General features: G+C 39.9%; 1 protein-coding gene across 6 annotated transcripts in view; it reads left to right on the top strand.

The window, feature by feature from the left end:
• Window positions 1-12,149, top strand: part of lingo2 (leucine rich repeat and Ig domain containing 2) — a 430,344-nt gene extending 418,195 nt beyond the window's left edge. For all 6 annotated transcript variants that reach the window (XM_051657697.1, XM_051657698.1, XM_051657699.1 and 3 more), the window contains one exon: window positions 9,296-12,149. In XM_051657697.1, coding sequence (XP_051513657.1) covers window positions 9,308-11,155 — 1,848 coding nt within the window. In that variant the 5' untranslated portion in view covers window positions 9,296-9,307 and the 3' untranslated portion in view covers window positions 11,156-12,149. The remainder of the gene's footprint in view (window positions 1-9,295) is intronic.
• The last annotated feature ends 8,106 nt before the right edge of the window (window positions 12,150-20,255 follow it).

Genomic DNA, 20,255 nt, shown 5'->3' with positions numbered 1-20,255 from the left:
TACCGATACGCCTGACCCTCAAACGCAAACCGCAGGAAGGGTCTGTGTCGAGGAAGGATCGAGACGTGAAAGTACGCATCCTTCGGGTCTACCGCCGCGAACCAATCTTGATGCCGGACGCTCGCTAGAATGCGTCTTTGCGTCAGCATCTTGAACGGGAGTCTGTGTAAGGCCCGGTTCAGTACTCGCTGGTCCAAGATTGGCCGCAACCCACCGCCTTTTTTCGGTACAATGAAGTAGGGGCTGTAAAACCCCTCTTCATCTCGGCTGGAGGGCCAGGTTCTATCGCGTCCTTCCGTAGGAGGGTAGCGATCTCCGCGCAAGGTAGCAGCGTTTCCATCTTTCACCAAGGTGAAGTGGACACCGCTGGACCTGGGCGGATGCCCAGCGAAGTGAATCGTGCAGCCGAGTCGGACGGTCCGGACCGGACCAGCCCTCGCGACGGACTGGAAAGCGCAAGCCATGCTTCACACGAGTTCCGCGCAAGGGGGACCAAAGGGACAACGTCATCGGATGTACCGGCGGGTGGGGCCTCGCGGCGGGGCGGAGCCTGAGGTGCCACACCCCATCGTGGCCGTGCTGAGTCAGAGGACATCGAAGCACTTACCTGGCTCCTTGTGACCACCCCCGGAACAGCCTGGGACGGGGGAGGAAGAGGCCTGTCCTCATGACCCGTGGAGACTGTCACATCGGGGGCAGATTTGTGCCACAGCTGGGCGCTCAGGGCGGGAGACCGCCGCTGGAGCGCCAACCTGCCAAATGGAGTGGTGGACGGTGGTCGTGATGCCAGCCGTACACACCGAATATGTGACCCAGGGAACAAGGAAACCACTCTTGCGGAGCTCTTGAGTACTGCAGCCACTTGGGCATGCAGCGCAATTAAATGCAAAAGGTAACAAAAAGAAGATCTGCTTACCAGCTCCAGAGCAGCGGGTTTCGTTGTCCCTGGGTCGCCCGTCTCAGGGGCGCGGCTTCGAAGACCTCCGTGGGTTCTTCGGTGCCGGCTGTGAGACGGGTGGCGTCGGCTTCCTGCGGTGGGCTCCACGCCGGGGCCGGGCCGGAGGGGCGGGCTGCGGCGGAGCCGGTGCAGTCACCGCAGGGGGACGCCCTCGGCGATGAGTAGATGGGGGGATCTTGAGCCACGCCGGGGCAGGACAAGCCGGCTAGCACCCATCTACTGCTCTACCATCGAGAACTGCTGGGCAAAGTCCTCGACAGTGTCGCCGAATAGGCCCGCCTGGAAAATGGGGGCAGCAAGGGATCGTGTCCTGTTGGCCTCACCCATCTTGACCAGGTTGAGCCAAAGGTGGCGCTCCTGGACCACTAGTGTGGCCATCGTCCGCCCGGGAGACCGTGCCGTGACCTCCGTCGCTCGGAGAGCGAGGTCGGTCGTCGAGCGCAGTTCCTGCATCAATCCCGGGGCGGAACTACCCTCGTGCAGTTCCTTTAGCGCCTTGGCAGACTTGCAGGAGAGCCATGGCGTGCAGGGCGGAGGCGGCTTGTCCAGCAGCGGCGCCGTAGGCTTCGACCGTCAGAGACGACGTAAACCTACAGGCCTTGGACGGGGCTTTGGGCACCCACGCCAGGTGGCGGCGCTCTGCGGGCATAGATGCACCGCGAGCGCCTTTATCCACCGGGGGATTGCCGAATAACCCTTGGCCGCCCCACCATCGAGGGTAGTGAGAGCGGGGAAGCTGAAAAGATCGGGACCGGGCAGTAAAAGGTGCCTCCCGCGATCTTGTCAGCTCTTCATGCACTTCCGGGAAGAAAGGAACGGGGCGGGGCGTGGCTTTGAGCGGCGCCGCGAGCCCAGGAACCAATCACAGAGCCGCGAGGGTTCAGGGAAGAGCGGTGAAATCCACTCTAACCGACGCTCGTGGCTGTCCGGGAAAGCATGTCGTCATCTCCGCGTCAGCCTGTGACTGGGCGATCGACCCCGAAGGGAGGAGCCCAGCCGAGGCTTCCGACTGGACGAGCCCGCTCTCCGATGCTGCGCTCGAGAGCTCATCACTTTCGCGGGCTCCGAATAAGAGGTCGAACTCGCCGTGAGACGAGGAGCCGGCGGACTCACCCGGAAGCCCGATCGGGGCAGACGAGCGTGCTGGGGGATGGGAGTTCCGCGGGGGGATACCCGGCGGAGGCGGTCCCATTGGGGTCCCCAAATCGCCCCCAGTGCTAGCCGCGCTGGCCTCAAACCCGTGGGTAAAAGGACCGAGGCGGGAGTCTCTGGGGTGGCTCGCTTCCTTACGAAGGCGAGCCGCGACCGCAACGTTGCCATGGACACATTCTCGAAATGAGAATGTGACCATCCACGAACGCTGTCTCCACGTGAGCAGTGCCCAGACACGAAAGACAGTGATCGTGACCGTTAGAAGGCGAGAGATAACGAGCACAACCAGGAATAACACACAATCGGAAAAGCATCTTTAAAAAGACGCGTCTTTAAAAAGACGTTCCGTGTGTGCGCTCTTTTAGAGAAATATATACTCTTTTAGAGGGGAAAAATGCTCTTTCAGAAAATATACTCTCTAGTTTTTCTGCCGAAGCGCCCAGGGGCGTTCTCTGCAGTGCACCAGTGCAGAGGAGGGAGAAGCCGCTGACTGAAATGCGCCGTCAGATCCAGCAGGTGAATGAACAGTAGTATTCAGCTCAATGAGCATGACCGTTCGGCTCCGAAGAGAAAATCTGAATGAGTGGTTGCATACCAGCTCCTTTTATACCCGTATGTTCGGGGGAGTGGCATGCAAATACCACTCGCCAATTTTCATTGGCCTTTTATCAAAGACCAGAGGTGTCTCGGGCTCCCAAGAGTGACCCCTAGTGTCACTACATCGACACCAACGTCGAGTGAGTGACAGATAGGGAACACTCTTTTCCAATTATCTGTTGTCCAATGTCAGTGTTTCTTTGCCCACTCTAACCTTTTCTTTTTGTTTTTCTGTTTCAAAAGTGGCTTTTTCTTTGCAATTCTTCCAATAAGGCCTGCACCCCTGAGTCTACTCTTTACTGTTGTACATGAAACTGGTGTTGAGTGGGTAGAGTTCAATGAAGCTGTCAGCTGAGGACATGTTTCTCAAACTAGAGACTCTGATGTAATTATCCTTTTGTTTAGTTGTATCTGGGCCTTCCACATCTCTTTTTGTCCTTGTTAGAGCCAGTTGTCCTTTGTCTTTGAAGACTGTAGTGTACACCTTTTGTATGAAATCTTCAGTTTTTTTGGCAATTTCAAGTATTGTATAGCCTTCATTCCTCAAAGCAGTGATTGACTGACGAGTTTCTAGAGAAAGCTGTTTCTTTTTTTGCCATTTTTGACCTAATATTGACCTTAATACATGCCAGTCTATTGCATACTGTGGCAACTCAAAAACAAACACAAAGACAATGTTAAGCTTCATTTAATGAATGAAATAGCTTTCAAATGTGTTTGATATAATGGCAAGTGATTTTTCTAGTACCAAATTAGCAATTTAACATGATTACTCAAGGATAAGGTGTTGGAGTGATGGCTGCTGGAAATGGGGCCTGTCTAGAATTGATCAAAAATTACTTTTTCAAATAGTGTTGGTGCTGTTTTTTACATCAGTTATGTCCTGACTATACTTTGTGATCAGTTGAATGCCACTTTGGTGAATTAAAGTACCAATTTCTTTCCGAAACAGCAAAATCTGTACATTATTCCAAACTATTGGCCACCAGTGTAGAAACCAAAGTGCTTGACAATATATATATATATATAAATTTTTCACTGAATCATCTATAGGCCTACCACTGTACATGAGTCTGATAACTGGCTAACATATGTGACATCACAATATCAAACTGCAGATCCTCCGTATCTAACAATTCTCACCCAAGAGGATAAGAAAGTGTATTTGGCACTTAAAAAAATTTATAATAATATTGAACCCTCCCTACAGGCAAGCTGCTTTCTTATGGGAGAGAAACCATTGAAGCTTTCCTCATTATCATTGGCTCTGATTATCACACTACCACACTTAAACATTAAGGGCTAAATATGCACTCTTCCTCTGCTTTAACCTGTGAGTTAATTACATCTTTCCTTCAGGGTAGCATCGTTAAAATATATGAGAATCAATAAAATAACCTAACCACTTGCTATTTTTAGGTTCTACCACTAACATAGTTGTTTGTCTGAGGAACTTGTTTCTCTAAAGTGTCATGGCCAACTGAATCAGATGTGTATGTGTGTGTGTGTGGGCGGTTTACGAGGAAATTTTTTTAGGTTACAAACTGGTATTTACAAGGATATTATGCTATAAATGTGGTTTATGAGGAAATTTCTAGTGTCCCCATAATTCAAATCACTTAAAAAACATACTAAACAATGTTTTTGTTTTTTTTAAATGTAAAAATGCAGAAAGTTTTTTGTGAGGGTTAGGTTTAGGGGATAGAATCTATAGCTCGTACTGTATAAAAATCATTATGTCTATGGATAGTCCTCATAAGGATAGCCACACAACACACTGTGTGTGTGTGCATGCGTGCGTACAGTCTAACAGTTGGTTGAAAAACTTAAAAAAATAATGGCAAAGTAGTACAACAGTCTCATTGCTATGGTCATGCATTTAATTTTTAAAATATTTTCTACTTTCCAAATGTATTATACAGAGACAACTATATACAGTCTACCTTTTGTAGGTTGATTCCTCTGAAAAGTGTAAACATTGCGACTTTGTGGTGCTACTGAGAAACATAGCCTGACATAACAACATTTACTCAACCAACGGCATGAGTTTGAGGCAGGGCTATCTTTTTTTTTTTTTTTTTCAACCAATGGCAGGCATGGGGAGTATCTGTGAAAGCTGTTTGAAAACACTCATTATTTCTGCAATTCCAATTGTGCCACCAGTAGCACAGAAATTGCACACGTGTGAAGTAAACAAAATATTTCCACAACTTCCACAGAGCTCTAAGAGGGTGTGTAAGGCCATCACAGGTGGTCTACATCAGAAGGACCAAGAAGATAGTGTCAGAGTTGAGATAGCACAGCCTGGCTTAAAAAATGGCTTATGTTGCTCGACTGCACAGGAGTCCAGTTTGTTATCTAAAGCCCAAAACTGCCAGGGCAAAAGATGGAAAATGGTGGAGAGCCTATGTAAGGGTATTAGACTCGGTTCTAGTCTGGTTGACAGAGCCTGAGAGGACCATTCACACACTTTAAGCTGATCACAGCCCAGGTCTGTGCATTAGACAAAATAAATGTGCCAGGTGTTTAAAGAGCATCTCTCTCTCTTTTTACAGACATGCATCATGACATATTGTAGATCTGTGGAGCAATATAACATGTAATGGTCCAGCTAAGTTTGAATTATTAGTTAATAAGTTCATATTAATAAGCAAAATAGCACCCTACTTTAAAGTCAGCATTAAATAAAAACTATGTTTGACCCTACTCAAATTTGTAAAGGAATAGTTCACCCAAAAGATGACTCCATATATCGTTCCAAACCCTTATGCTGTTATTTTTTTTCTTGCATCAGTCGCAATGATAACATCCTCTTTTCTTATTAGGCATGGGCTGTACAGTGTATTAAATATTCACAATATACAGTATTCACGATTTTCATGATCAAATTTTCTGTTGGCGATGTAAAATTACACAACATTGTGAATGCTGTGATGATTAAAATGTGCTTTTTATTTGCCCATTAAGTTCCTAAAGAAATTGAAAGAAAGTGTCATTAATCTCAAAAATGTATTTGTGGTGCATTTTCATGTATTAAAAATATTATAGTAATGAACAGCAATATTTATCTACTTCACCATTCACCATTTATTGTTATATTGGTGCATAAACTGTAATGACAATGTTTGTAATTCTTCCTTGTGTTAATTTAGTAAAACACAGTGTGAAATACATGTTTTGGTTATTTCTAAATTTCCAATGTGTTTTAGTATAATACACTTGACAACAATTGTCGTTTGGTCAAAATGATTGGTTATCTGACTGAAACAAATCACCCTCTAGGCCATTTCAGACCAAATATATAAAAATCATATTCTCATATGGTTGAAAATATCAAGATTTTGTAGCTATATCATCCAGTCCTTCTTCGTATTCATTATTATAGTATATCTCTTATTTCTCCATTTGTTTCCGGTTCTATTTCGTTTCAGGAATGATTGGCAACGTTAATAAAGGCAGCAATAAACAGTATACAGAACACATTCTTTGTGATGATTAGCATATATTTTGGTCATTCAACACAGACAATCAATCTGAACAAGACCCAGATTTATAATGTTGTTGATGTTGTTGTTGTTGTTGTTGTTGTTGTTGTTGTTGTTGTTGTTGTTTGTATACATTTATTTTTATTCTGTTTTGGTCTGTTTCACTCACCATTCTCAGGGTAGAGGGGAAATTTTGGCAATGTTTACCCCCTGCATACATCTCCTGTCTGTCTCCATCAACACCCCCTCCCAATTAATCCATTACTTGTGAGAGAAGACCATTCATTTGTTACTTGCTTGTGACACGTTGTGGCTGCAAATTCCAAACGTGATATTCTCTCTGTGAATGCGTCGCATTTCTTGTTGTTTAATGAAAGTGCCTTTAGGTCTTTTAAAACATGACCAAGCTGTGTTTGTGCCTGCAGGGTTTCTGTGCCTCTTTCTCTGTTTAAATTTAGTGCGGCCCATGGCACACCAGATGAGATGCTGTGTCTGTGCACTTTTCACTACCTGTTTCACAAGCTTTCACAAGCTTCTGCTTCACCAATACCCACACACATACACACACTGTACTCATCTTTGGGCTTAATATACATTTTTACATTTCAACTTAAATATCATATACAGTACACTTACAGTAAGATAAGCAAAAAAAATTATTGTGTGAATGGGTAGTTGGTGCATAACATGTCCATAACTTTATTCTAATCAACGTCAACATTTTAGGTTAAAATGTATATGACTGTATAAGTCAATGTTATAGGATGTCTTAAGACCTGTAACTGATCTCCATTTTTCTGTAACTCTTAAACTACATTTTTAAAATGTCACAATTTTAATCATTTTTTGCCTTTACTAGTTCAATGGTCCTGTGGTGTGACAAATAGATTTTTATATTTGCAGTTATTCCAAAAGTCTCTCAATTAATATGAGGTCATATAAGCTGCACGTATAATAATTATACAAGAATTGGCCCAAAAAACCAAAAAACAAAAAGCTATTTAAACAAGTTTTCAATGGATATATAGCATGTCATGCTGCAGGACATGCCAACTTTCCAAAATAATATCATGTCAGCTTCTCGAAATATTACAGAACTACACTTCATTACACATTCATAACCCAAACTGTAATTTATACTGTTAACTGTTTGCTGCGTTGAGTTTTGTCTTGTAATGTAAATAAATGTAAGTGACTTATTGTCTTCATTAATTGTATTTTGATGGCCCATATACATATTTACAGTGCACAGGTTACAATTGGACAAGAAACATTTTGCTATTTGCATCTAGCTCTCATAAAGTATTACAATTATTTTATTGGTCATTTTTATAATGCCTAAAGTTATAAATGTGCACTCTTATAGTCAATAGTTCTCTTTTGAATGTATTCATCACAAATGTCCCTGTCCATGGTACTGAACCACCCAATTATGCAAAGCTGCCCTCTAGAGGTCAAACAGTGACACAAGCTCCTCATGATTTACAAGGTCTAACAAGATGCAATGATGTGCAGAATTATGATAATAACACTACTGTTTTAGTGTGTCATTTCTTTAAAAAAAAAAAAAAAAAATTTGTTCTTCTGGAACAACCTGCAAACAATCCTCTCACACTCAAAGTTGCTGAGTATTCTTAGCCCAAAATAACATCCCCAAACAAGAGCCCAGTAATCACATTGCCAGCTGCTTTTCTAAAGTCAAGCCTTTTACAAAAGACATGTGAATCATTTATTAGACAATGAATGCACCATAGTTCAACATCAAGACTAAGAGCCAGCAAAATTCCTAATGCCACAGCAGTGTTTAACAGTTATGTACCTATTATGGTGTTATTAAACATGCAGCTAGCTTCTTTCTTAAAGCTGGGAACACAAAAATAATATGTATATATACAAATAGATTCTGAATTTGAAAGTGTGGATGTCACACTTTTAGTTCCTAGAGTAATTGATCTGATTTAAACATGATATGCTTTGACTCTTTGCGGAGGTCTTATTAAGATAAATGTTTCAAAAGCAGCAAATGTGTTTTTATTAACCTTTGCAGTCTCATTTACATGTCTTTTCTGCCTTTGTAATAATCCATGTAATTATGTTTCTAATGTCTGCACCAGTGGATTGTGCCCTCAAACTATTTTTATATTTTGGATTTGTATCAGGGCTCAGTTTTACTTCCTTGAAATCATTGGTTACCTTGTTTGCCTTGTGTATGTGTATGTGTATGTGTGTGTGTGCTTTATATTTGCTTAGGGAGATTGTGTAAGGAAAAGTAAAACCAAACCTTTTTAAGTTCAAGGCTGAATCAGATAATAGCGAACAAACAAAATCTTTCAAACACCAAAAGAATTTTGACTGCTTTTTACTTTGAAATTAAGAACATATTATTTAAGATAATAAAGTAAATTTTGCCATCTATGGTCTTTTGTTCTCTGCCTAATTCTGTGTGAATGTTTATTATAGTATCACTTAAGTATTATGGAGCAAATGCTTTAAATCTTTATAATATAATACTGCAATGGTTTATCAATAAGCAGAGATTCTCTGAATATGAATTTCATGGCGTTTAAACAGTATTACAAACCATCACTTGAAAAGGAAGCTTTTGAAAAGACAGCTACACAGAAATGTGACAGTGAGACAGTCCAAATCTTCCAAAGTACTGAACCAACTGAGGAAGAAAAACAGCAGGACACCCACAGGGCTGTGAATTCATGCGCAAACAATAAAGAATAAATCCATGCACATATAAGCCCACAAGCAAGAACTGAGGCAGTGCTCATTCATATTTGCATGGCTACACCAATCTTAGTTCTTCGCGTACAATACAAATGCAAATTAAGTCATTCATTGGATGGAATATTCTTCTGTTCTTTTAGAATCTGTCTTGTAGATTTAGTGCTAGATATAGGATGCTAACCAATATCGGTAAATCTATTTTAAGTAACCAATTTAACTAGTTTCTGCCATTTGGAATTTTTTTCTAGAGATGTTAACTGGATATAAAGGCACAGTTCATTTGGCTTCTGATACAGATTGCAACATATACATCAAGATATCATAATTTTTCACATATACTAACAATTCCTTTTTCTCTCTCTTTCAGAGCCATGACAGTATGGTGGACTGTTTGAGTCGAGTTATGCTGCACACAGCCGTGTCTTGCTGGCAGCCTTTGCTGGGGCTGGCCTTAGTGGCCGTGTTCGTGGGCTCCAGTTTGGCCTGCCCCTCCCGCTGTGAGTGCTCCGCCCAGAGCCGCTCAGTCATCTGCCACCGCAAGCGCTACACCGCCATCCCAGATGGAATCCCCATCGAGACACGAATCCTCGATCTCAGCAAGAATCGCATCCAGGCTGTCAACCCTGATGACTTTGCTGCCTACCCACACATAGAAGAACTGGACCTGAGTGGTAACATCATTTCCTACGTAGAGTCTGGGGCATTCAACTCTCTCTACAGCCTCCAATCACTGAGCTTAAAGAGCAACCGTATCAAGCTCCTCTCGCTAGGCGTCTTCTCCGGCCTCACCAACCTGACCACACTGGATATCAGTAACAACAAAGTTGTCATTCTGGTGGACTATATGTTCCAGGACCTGCGCAACCTCAGGTCACTGGAGGTTGGAGACAATGAGCTGGTTTACATCTCTCATCGTGCTTTCAGTGGATTATTATCACTGGAGAGCTTGACGCTGGAGCGCTGTAACTTGACGGTGGTGCCCACAGATGCTCTATCGCATATGCACAACCTGGTGAGTCTACACATGCGCTACCTCAGTATCAGCACGCTCCATCCCTATTCCTTCAAGAAGCTATTTCACCTCCGTCACCTTGAGATCGACAACTGGCCATCGCTCAATGTGTTCCCCACAAACTCCCTGCACGGCCTCAACCTAACCACACTTTCAGTGACCAATACCAACCTTTCCACTTTCCCCTACCAGGCTCTTCGCCACCTGCCTTACCTCACACATCTTAACCTCTCCTACAACTGCATACGGACGGTGGAGGGTGGCTTGCTTCAGGAACTGGTGCGATTGCGAGAGCTGAGGTTGGCTGGAGCTCAATTGGTGTCCATTGAACCCTATGCTTTCCAGGGCATCCGCTGGCTACGCTTGCTAAATGTCTCCCACAACCGCCTTGATACCCTGGAGAGGGGAGTGTTCCATGCTCCTGAGGCCTTGGAGGTGCTGTTAATTAATGACAACCCTCTGGTGTGTGACTGCCGTCTCATGTGGTTGCTGCAAAGGCGCCATTCCATTTCATTTGGCAATACCCAGCCCGAGTGCGGCACACCAGAGGGCATCCATGGACGCCCTTTCAAGGAGTTCAAAGAGACCCTGCTATCCTACTATGTGACCTGCACCAAGCCGAAGATACGAGAAAATCGAACACAGATGGTGTCAGTCGAGGAGGGACAGTCAGCTCGGTTGTATTGCAGTGCAGAGGGAACCCCGCGACCCACCATTTCCTGGGTCACACCACGTCGGCGACACCTGACCAACAGGAGCCATGGCAGGGTGACTGTCCACAACAACGGCTCTTTGGATATCAAGGCGGCTGAAGTTCAGGATGATGGTGTGTATATGTGCGTGGCCTCTAACACAGCAGGCAATGACACACTTATGGTATCACTGGCAGTGAAAAGTCTGGGCTCGCTGTATGCCAACAGGACCCAGCATTACACAGATACAAGCAATGCCACTGCCAACGGAACCAGCCTTCCCAATGTGACCTTTGGCCTGGACCTAAAGACTATCTTAGTTTCTACAGCTATGGGCTGTTTCACATTCCTAGGAGTGGTTCTCTTCTGCTTTCTGCTCCTGTTTGTGTGGAGTCGAGGAAAAGGCAAACATAAAAACAATATTGATATTGAGTATGTGCCACGCTCAAAGTCCAATGGGACCTCTGCTGAGGAGGCAGAACAAGGTGCTGGGCCACGGCGCTTTAACATGAAAATGATTTAAGAAATTTAAAGCTATATCAGTGGGAATTTATGCAGATCTTTAATTTAAAAATGGGACCTGGAACAGGACTCCTTCAAATCAATGCCAGGAAACTTAACAGCCCCTAAGATTCCATCCAGGTTTTGGCTCAGCTTGGACTTCAGTGGAGTCACAAAGGGGATAATATGTGTCAATATTGAAAAAAAATTTATTTGTATGAAACCCTCTGGGTAAGAGGGGATGTTCACCAACACTCCTCAATTGTGTACAGAACAAATTTGTAAAAGTATTATTTGCCGAGGCTCACATATGATTTCTCACTGCATCCAAAAGATGATCAGGAATCTGTTCTCTCATTCATTCTACTGCATATATGTACGTAATGCCTAGTTATGTATGTGTATGTTTACATGTATAAACACTTTCTTTTTTTGCATTTACAAAATGCACTGACCGCCAAAATTCACATTTCCCATGATTTGAAGGAAACATGACCAAGCCATCTTTTTGCTTCTCAAACTGTTTGAGGCTGGAGGACAAAGGGCTTTAGTGGGCAGGAAATGTTATCTGAAGAATGTGTGTGCCGTTTGTCTACCCCAAGTAATTCTCCTTATCTGAAGAATATTATATTTGTTTATAATCTGGAAAAAAAGAAGAGAGATTATTATAAAAAGGCCTTTAACTTCAAACTCAATTATACAAGGTGAACATTGTTTAAACACATGCATTTTTCTATGATTTTGCTGTAAGTATTAACATTAACAATTTCAAAAATGCACTGTTTTGGTTGTGCTTTTGTCCATTCTGTGACTTTAACCCCTTACCTGGAACAAAATACAAAATGTCTCCATTTACATTCAAGTCACAATTATTATTATTTTTATTTTTATTTTTTTCTTCCCTAGTAAGAAAATCTGACTTTGTTGTGGTAGTTTCTCATTTTGTTGTTGAATCATTTAGATTGTAAACAGTTCAAAAGTAAAAAAAAAAAAAAAAAAAAATACATGTATGTGGAATAAAGAATATTGATTTGTATTCTGATGTTGCATTTACATTCAGACTTACATTTAATATTGTTGAAGATTGCTAAGTGCAGTGTTTCGGAGATATGGTACATTTCATATCATTTGAAAGGCAGTATAATTACATGTAATTTAAGTAATTTACACAAACAGTTCTTTCCAAACAATACTGTGCAATTTGAGGTTGAACCAGAGGAACCAGATAAATCAGAGGAAATATATGTGAAGACCAAATGCTGTTGAACTAAGACACTTTGAATGCATTATGTCCCAAGTTGTGCTCATCAGGCAGCACATTATCTTAAGAAAGATCTCTAGAGAAACTATTAACATTGTGACACTGGGGAAATGAGTAGACAAGATACATTAATCATGCTACATCCATCCTACATCCATCATGCCATTGAAAATGCAGGCATGAAAAGCACAGTGGATGATATCATTAATTATACACATTGAAAAGGGAGATGTTTATATTGCTTCCATGTTCCTTACTTTTCTTAGGCAATTATCTGAGCTCTGCTACCCAAATTCATTTTATAGCTCAACACTCTTACAGTATGTCAACTATTGACTTAGTTTGTCTGTTATTTTCAAATTGTTAGCTATATCTTTTGTTATTTCTCTGGATTTCAAGGAGAAACATCTGAGATAAAGTTGCTAATTAAATGCTACAGTACATAACTTAGAAAATAACTGGGTACTAGAACCTCTGGGTACTCATTTAATTGATCAATACATAGTTAATTTATAGGCTAGACTTAACTTCTGATACTGAATAAAGTTAAGTTTCAATTAAGAAATGAGTGGGGCAACTTGATGGTCTTAGGTTTCCTGTGGCATGTGCTGACAATATAAAAAAATATCAGCTATACTCCAAAAGCAGGCACATAGAATAATGCAGATGGGATGCTTTCATGGACTTGTTGCTGGGACTTCCTTGTAAAACACAAGCCAATAATGTTTAACAACACATTTTATTAAAACGTTGTTTTAAAATTCGATATGAGTCAGACATGTAGTTGTGAAGTTGAGAAACAACTTTGTATGGACTTATTAGGTCATGGATGATTAATGAAGGTGCGTCTGTGTGTGTTTTTGTGTTGTGTTTTTTGGAGTAGTTCTAATCCCATTGAGCTGAAAATGGCAGCATCTAACCCATTAACCGTAGTCAACCTAATTTCCATTTTTCTGGCAGTAGTGTGACTGTCCTTCTTTCGGTCCAGAGGGACTGCAATAATACAGAACGAAAAGGGCCAGTGAAACAGTTTAAGTTTTTGTATATGGTCCTTTGGGCCTGACTGATATTAGAGAAATTAGAATATTCTTAATCTAGCCAGTAACCCCATGGTGTCTTCTGGGAAATCAATACAGTCACAACACAATGTTAGGCCAGGGTCTCTGAAATTAGGTCTCTCTTGGTAGCAGTGGGAATTCTGTTTTAATTGGAAGCATAGCTTTGTGGTAAGTGCACAGCACTATGAACTCTGTTTCAAGCCAACAAGATGACCACTTGTCTTGGAAACTTAATCTCCATTAGTTTGAGGTACACTAGGATAACTCGTGATTTTCTATAAAGAAAGACAATGATAAGGAAAAGGAACAAACATATGTGCTTAGATTGGTCCGGGAAGAATTTGATAATAAATGTTTACGTTCATATTGAAATATATTATTTTTCTTGCATAAATTGGTATATGTGCATATCTGAGAAAAGTTGGAGATATTGTTGAGATACCTTTAGAACATTTTAGAGGAGATGTGTTTTCTCAGAAGAAATTCTGAGATGCATGAGAATTAAGGAAATGTCTCTATTTCATCTTGCGTTTAATCTCATTGCTGTAAAGAAGAAAGAAATTATACCAAATCATACAGTTTACTTCACCCACAAAATAATTTGAGCATGATCAGCTGCAAAAAAAAAAAAAAAAAAAAAGTATATACTTTTGGTTTTAATGATACGGGTCAGACACTACATTAAAACCACCTGCCTAATATTGTGTAGGTCCCCCTTGTGCCGCCAAAACAATGCCAACCCGCATCTCAGAATTGCATTCTGAGATGCTATTCTTCTAACCACAATTTTACAGAGTTGTTATCTGAGTAACCATAGATTTTGTCAGTTCAAACCAGTCTGGCCATTCTCTGTTGGCCCCTCTTATCAAAAAGGCATTTCTGTCCACAGAACTGCCACTCACTGGATGTTTTTTTTTTTGTTTTTGGCACTATTCTGAGTAAATTCTAGAGACTGTTGCGCGTGAAAATCCCAGGAGATCAGCAGTTACAGAAATACTCAAACCAGCCCGTCTGGCACCAACAATCATCCATGTGATTATCTAATCAGCCAATTGTGTGGCAGCAGTGCAGCACATAAAATCATGCAGATACGGGTCAGAAGCTTCAGTTAATGTTCACATCAACCTTCAGAATGGGGAAAAAATGTGATCTCAGTCATTTGGACCGTGGCATGATTTTTGGAGCATGACTGAATTTTATTTATTATGTGAAATCTATAACTATGTTCCAAAAGGATTCTGAGGCACTGCTGCCAATCTGAAAAAAACTGAATCATGATTTGTTTATGCATAATGTGTAGTTTACAGTGTAGTGTCATGTAAAGATTTTGCATGAATTGGGTGAATGATGATGTCCTGTTATTCCCATGATACAACCCTGCAGCTCTATTCAGCTCTATGCAGCACACAGCAGCCAAATATTTTCAGGCACAGGGTTGCAGTTCAGGAGACATCAAATGCATTATTGCACTTCTTTCTTTAACAGCCCACTGTTTTGAGCAGTATGGTTTGAGATGGCTTACAGAAACATTTCAACTTAATTTTTTGATCGTTTTTGCTTTATAATCCTACTGGATATTTTTATTAAATATCTAAGTAAATCTGTCACTCACTCATAAACCGTAATTTCACCTCTGTCCAGAGTGAGATTAAAGCCACACATGATAGTTTCAATAAGTGGGTAGTTCAGAGTTTGCTCAGTTTTGCACCATTTGTGGAGACATTGCATGGCCATTTGTTGATTCTATGTACCTGCTAATAAAAGGTGTAGCTGAAATAGCAAACCCATTAAACAATGTAATAAAATATAGTGTTCTCATACTTTTAAAAATCGAGAAAACATAAGAATTGCTCAATACCTAACTTAAAAAAAGTTACACCAAAGATCCAACCTGCTGTACTCTGAAATTGGGACACTGTTGCCTCAGTGAAAGAGAAGTGTCAACAGTACAATCTTCAATCTGCTAGTTATCAACAAAGACACAATACCCACATCAGTCATACTACTGCCAGACATTCCTCTCCAATTACTTTTTCTTCAAGTGTATTGTCTTTTTTAAGCCCAATTTTAAGAGATCTGATTACATTCTTATCAAATGATTTGACAGTTGATTTAGATGCTCTGATATTGTGAGTCTGGGGTTAAAAGGAATGATACTGACTGAGAAAATTCTCAGCTGTGGATAAAAAACAGCAAAAATCAAGATGTCAATGGATGTGCTGAGTCCTGAGAGGAAGGGCGGAGAGGGCTGATGTTTGTGACAAGAAAAGAAGGACGGGCACACAGCAAACTCCACTCCAATTTGGTCAGACCTCAATTCTGCATTTCAATCTATGTGAAACACTTTCGGCCAGCTGTAATATAAAATGGCAGTTTGCCTATTGTACCACTCATATGTCAGATCTGAAATGCTATTTTACAACACTTCATGCCAAAGGGACCATTTTGAAAAGATCCTGCTTACTGGTTTTATTAACAACAACAACAAAACTTTCCGTAGAATTTAAAAGTTTTGTATGTCAGTTTTTGATGTAGAGCACACACACACAAACACATACAAAACCAAGTGGCATCAGCAAGCAAATCATACTACTGTAGACCAGTTATCAGAACTAGCTTCATTCACTAGCCTTTTTTTTTATTATTATTATTTTTTTATTTATTTTTTTTATTTCTTTCTACTGCTTATAATCTAAATTTGGAACAATATACCTGTTGTTTTATAATTTGAAACGGAACAAACTGAAAAGTTCTGAAAAGTGTGTTTGTGCAATTTCTTTGAGATTAATGCCACTTTAATTGATATTTTAGTTATATAATGCAAAGAAATTCAGAGTGAACCATCTAATCTGTCATTAAGATGTAACAATGTCATTAAGGCAAAATAAACCAGGAAGGGTGATCATGACACAGACACAAAAAGAGGGGTCTTGTTGTAATAATGAATGATTATGAGATAATTAGATCATGCATAGCCAGGTAATCTCATGTTCTCCACTCGAATGAGACATCCAGGTTGAGCACAGAAAAGCACCATTGTGAGTTAAGAAACAGATAATAACAGATCTAAACCAAAATCAACCAAGCTACTGTACAGCGTTCTTCCTTCTCACTTATAAACAACGCTGTTCTTCCGGCTGTGACGCACATGCGGCAGATCTCGCGTTTCAAATGCCAATGCGATTACGTCACGTGTGAGTACCACTGCAGACCGGAAGCATGATTTAGAGTTTAAAAAAAAGTACTAAAATATTTATATTTTTTCTTACCAAAAGCGATTGTGTCGCCTTAGAAGACATTCATTTAACAGATGGTATCGTATGGATGAAGTTTATGCTGACTGTCTGTGATTTTTTAATCTTTTCTATTTTTCTTCAAATGTGTTCTGGTGAAGAATGAAAGTCATACACACCTGGGATATCATGAGGGTGAGTAAAGATGAATTAGAGAATTTTCATTTTTGGGTGAACTATCATTTTAAGGTTAGGGTTGGGGTTAGGTTTAGGGTTAGTACCTAATTACTGCAGTTGTTGAAATTATATAGTACGTAAATGTTGAACAGTACTGTAAAATAAAATGCTACCCATAATTGTATGCACACAAATGCAATTATATTATGTAAAACATTTACAAATTGTCTTTTAAACAATGTTAGATCAAGTTGATCAGTGAACAACAACATCCAATTAATTAATTTCTTGAAGATGCAGCAAAAAAAAAAATAAAATCATGAAGAAGAAACATATCGAAATGTGCTTAATAGAGCAATTTGTGGGGCAATTCAGTGAGCGTGACCCCAGGAAAAACAGCTTTGAAGATAAAATCATGTCATGTGGCTTAAATTCAGCAAAATATTGGTTACTTTAAAGACAGCCCTTTAATTTCCAACAATGCATTGTTTTTTTGTTTTTTTTGCTTCAAGTTTTTTACCATTTGGCTACACTAAACTATAAAGGGTTACATTAATTATGTGAGAAGAAAGAGATCAATGAGTGATAAGGGAGACGTGGAACTAGCTCAGCTGGAAGGAAATCAGTTGCCTTACGATAACAGGCAATTATACACTTTCGCTGTCTTTATACAACAATATCTGAATGCAAAATGTAGTGACTGACCATTCAGAATGTGTATATATGTACAGAATACGTCTGTGTTGTGTTGAATACTTGAAACAGATATACAGTATTTTACAGGCTTAATGATGCTGCTGATGACTGATTGGATGGCTCAGGTCATGTGACGCAGTCCAAACATGTTTATTCATTCTGTCTTTATTTGGTCCTGTCAAAAGGAATAATTGCACCAATGAGAACTCAAACCAAGCAACACAAATTGCGCTACAACTTGCACAAGCTTGCCTGTTAGCCTTCAAGGTCTCTAAAGACAATTCAATTCATCCAAACATGCAAATGTGCTGTTATTTAAATAAAAGACAAACCTAGAATGTGTTTTTCAGTGGCACCTCGCTCTTTGTTCTGGAATTTGCTCTATTTTTCCTTTCCACCTCACATAGAGGAATCTGGCTTTACACACATTAAGATTCAAACAACAACCTCCTTCCAGTTTTATAGTAAAACCATCTGTTTTTCTACTCTGTCACAATGGCTAAGTGTAGACTTGAGGGTCCAGAAAATCTGATCTCCTTGACAACTACTAGAATTGCATTCTACAACCAATAGACTCTAATCTAATACAGAGTACCAAGGCATGGATGCACCTCACCCCTACAGAGGTTTATTGCACTGATTATGTGTTATTTCCTCCATCAAAAGGCCTGCCAATTCATAATTGTATTTAATCTGACATAAATCCTCATTCCCATAATGAACAGTTGATGGGTTTCTATTCAATATGCAAATTATAATTAATGCCAAAAAAAATGGGAATATCGCAAAAACAATTTGTGAACAAAAGCAGCATTTTGATCCCATGTGTTCAAGAGAGCAATATCCACACTTCCTGGTAAAATTGTGCAATATAGAAACGTAAATGGAAGCTGTAGCCACAGGAGAAGACACTGGCCCTTTATTTAATGTAATAGATAATTTGCTGCTTAATTAGAACTCTAGGCTTTGTCTCTGGCATTACAGAATTACGCTTTTAAAATGCTATGAGATGCTATTTGTCCACTTGTTAGTCAAGTTTAGAGAAAATAATTCAGTTGCATGACTTTTTTTGATGCCCATTTAGGAATTTATTTGGTAAATGTGTCTCCATGAGATTATGTTTATTACATAGTTTAAGTTTATGTGTCTTCTTTCCAAATAAAAACTTTATCCACCAAGCACAAGTTTGTCATTTGCAATCTTTGGGTTTCCATCCAGCACTTTTTATGCAATATCCCAAAATTTCCATACAAATATGTGGATGGAAGTCATAATGCAATTAGGTGTTAACTGTTGAGTAAAGAAGTGTCTGTCTGGTTAAGAATGAAACACAGTTGTTCTTTAATAAAATAAGTGAGGAATGTGATAGTTCAGGTAAAATAAAATAAATTGCAATGCTGTTACGTACTACCGCGGTGAATAAATCACTTTAAGACGAGATACTAAAAAGAGCAGAGACAGAAGTTGGAAAAGATAAGACAGATAAGTGCTACTGCTACGAACTGCTTTTTCTTTTTTATTATAACTGCTTTTCACCACCAAAGTGATTTTTGTGAAATGTGAGACATCCTAGAGGCACCCTAGAATTTAGTATTCTGAAATAGATAATTGACAATATTGCATATTTACATGTATGAATTCTCATACCTGTTCCATGACCTGAAGCAAGGAAGAGTGCTTACCGTTCTATTCATAAAGAAAACATAATTCAAAGGAAGCATGTGTGACAGAAATCCTAAGATTTCAGTGTGTGAAGTAACATAGCGGAGGAGGAGGGCAATGTAACATAGAACAACACAGTTCCTACAACATCAAAAAGAATTTTAGAAATATAGCTCATGTGTCTTACTAATCTGGGGTAGAAAGGTATGAGCTATGCTAAGTGCCATATGTCTTAGCAGTGATTAAAGTGAACTTCAGGCAGCTGAAAGACAAATAAACCAATTTTATGTTTTTACTGAGTTAAAAAAAAATTAAGACAAAATTTAACCTTTACAAATACCCGATCTGTCATCAATCATCAAGTGTCTGTAGAAAGTTCACTTTTCATTTGAAATCAATGAAGCCTTTATATTGTATTCTTTTATTTATTGAGAGGGCCCTGTAATGGAAAAAGCTGTTTGTAAATACAGTCCACTGAAATGAAAATACATGAAAAACTTTACAGTTGCATCATTTTTGCATGCAAAAACATTTTATTCACTAAATACATTACATTCTGACATCTCACAATCCATTTTAACCAGGCACTAAATGTCTCTGCATGTAATATATATTTCTATGTTATTGTTCTTTGTGGTTTTTTATTTATTTATTTTTTACAAAACTCAACACTATTTGCCCATTGCAATTTACAATGTGCTATTAAGGCCAGAGGAAATGTTTTCTTTTGATCATAGTAGCAGTCCAATGATAATCAAATGATGAAGATAGTTATTCAGTCATGCATTCAGATGCTGAATATAGTCGACTTTCTGCATTTTAAAGGTGCACTAAGTAAGTTTGTGATAATTAAAAAAGTTTTACTCATAAAGACAAGAATAGCTTTTTTTTTTTTAGAAATGTGTTAAAACACTCACAATAGATGAAGACTCCAGTCATATCAGAAACCCAATAAAAGCTGTTTAATTTGACATGGAGCGGGTCGCCCTCTCATGGGCACTGCCATGTTGACAGCACATGACAACCTGGCGTTAC

The sequence above is a fragment of the Myxocyprinus asiaticus genome, chromosome 27 (genome assembly GCF_019703515.2).
Source record: "Myxocyprinus asiaticus isolate MX2 ecotype Aquarium Trade chromosome 27, UBuf_Myxa_2, whole genome shotgun sequence".
NCBI classification, from domain to species: domain Eukaryota; kingdom Metazoa; phylum Chordata; class Actinopteri; order Cypriniformes; family Catostomidae; genus Myxocyprinus; species Myxocyprinus asiaticus.
This window is presented reverse-complemented; position numbering and strand designations above follow the sequence as displayed.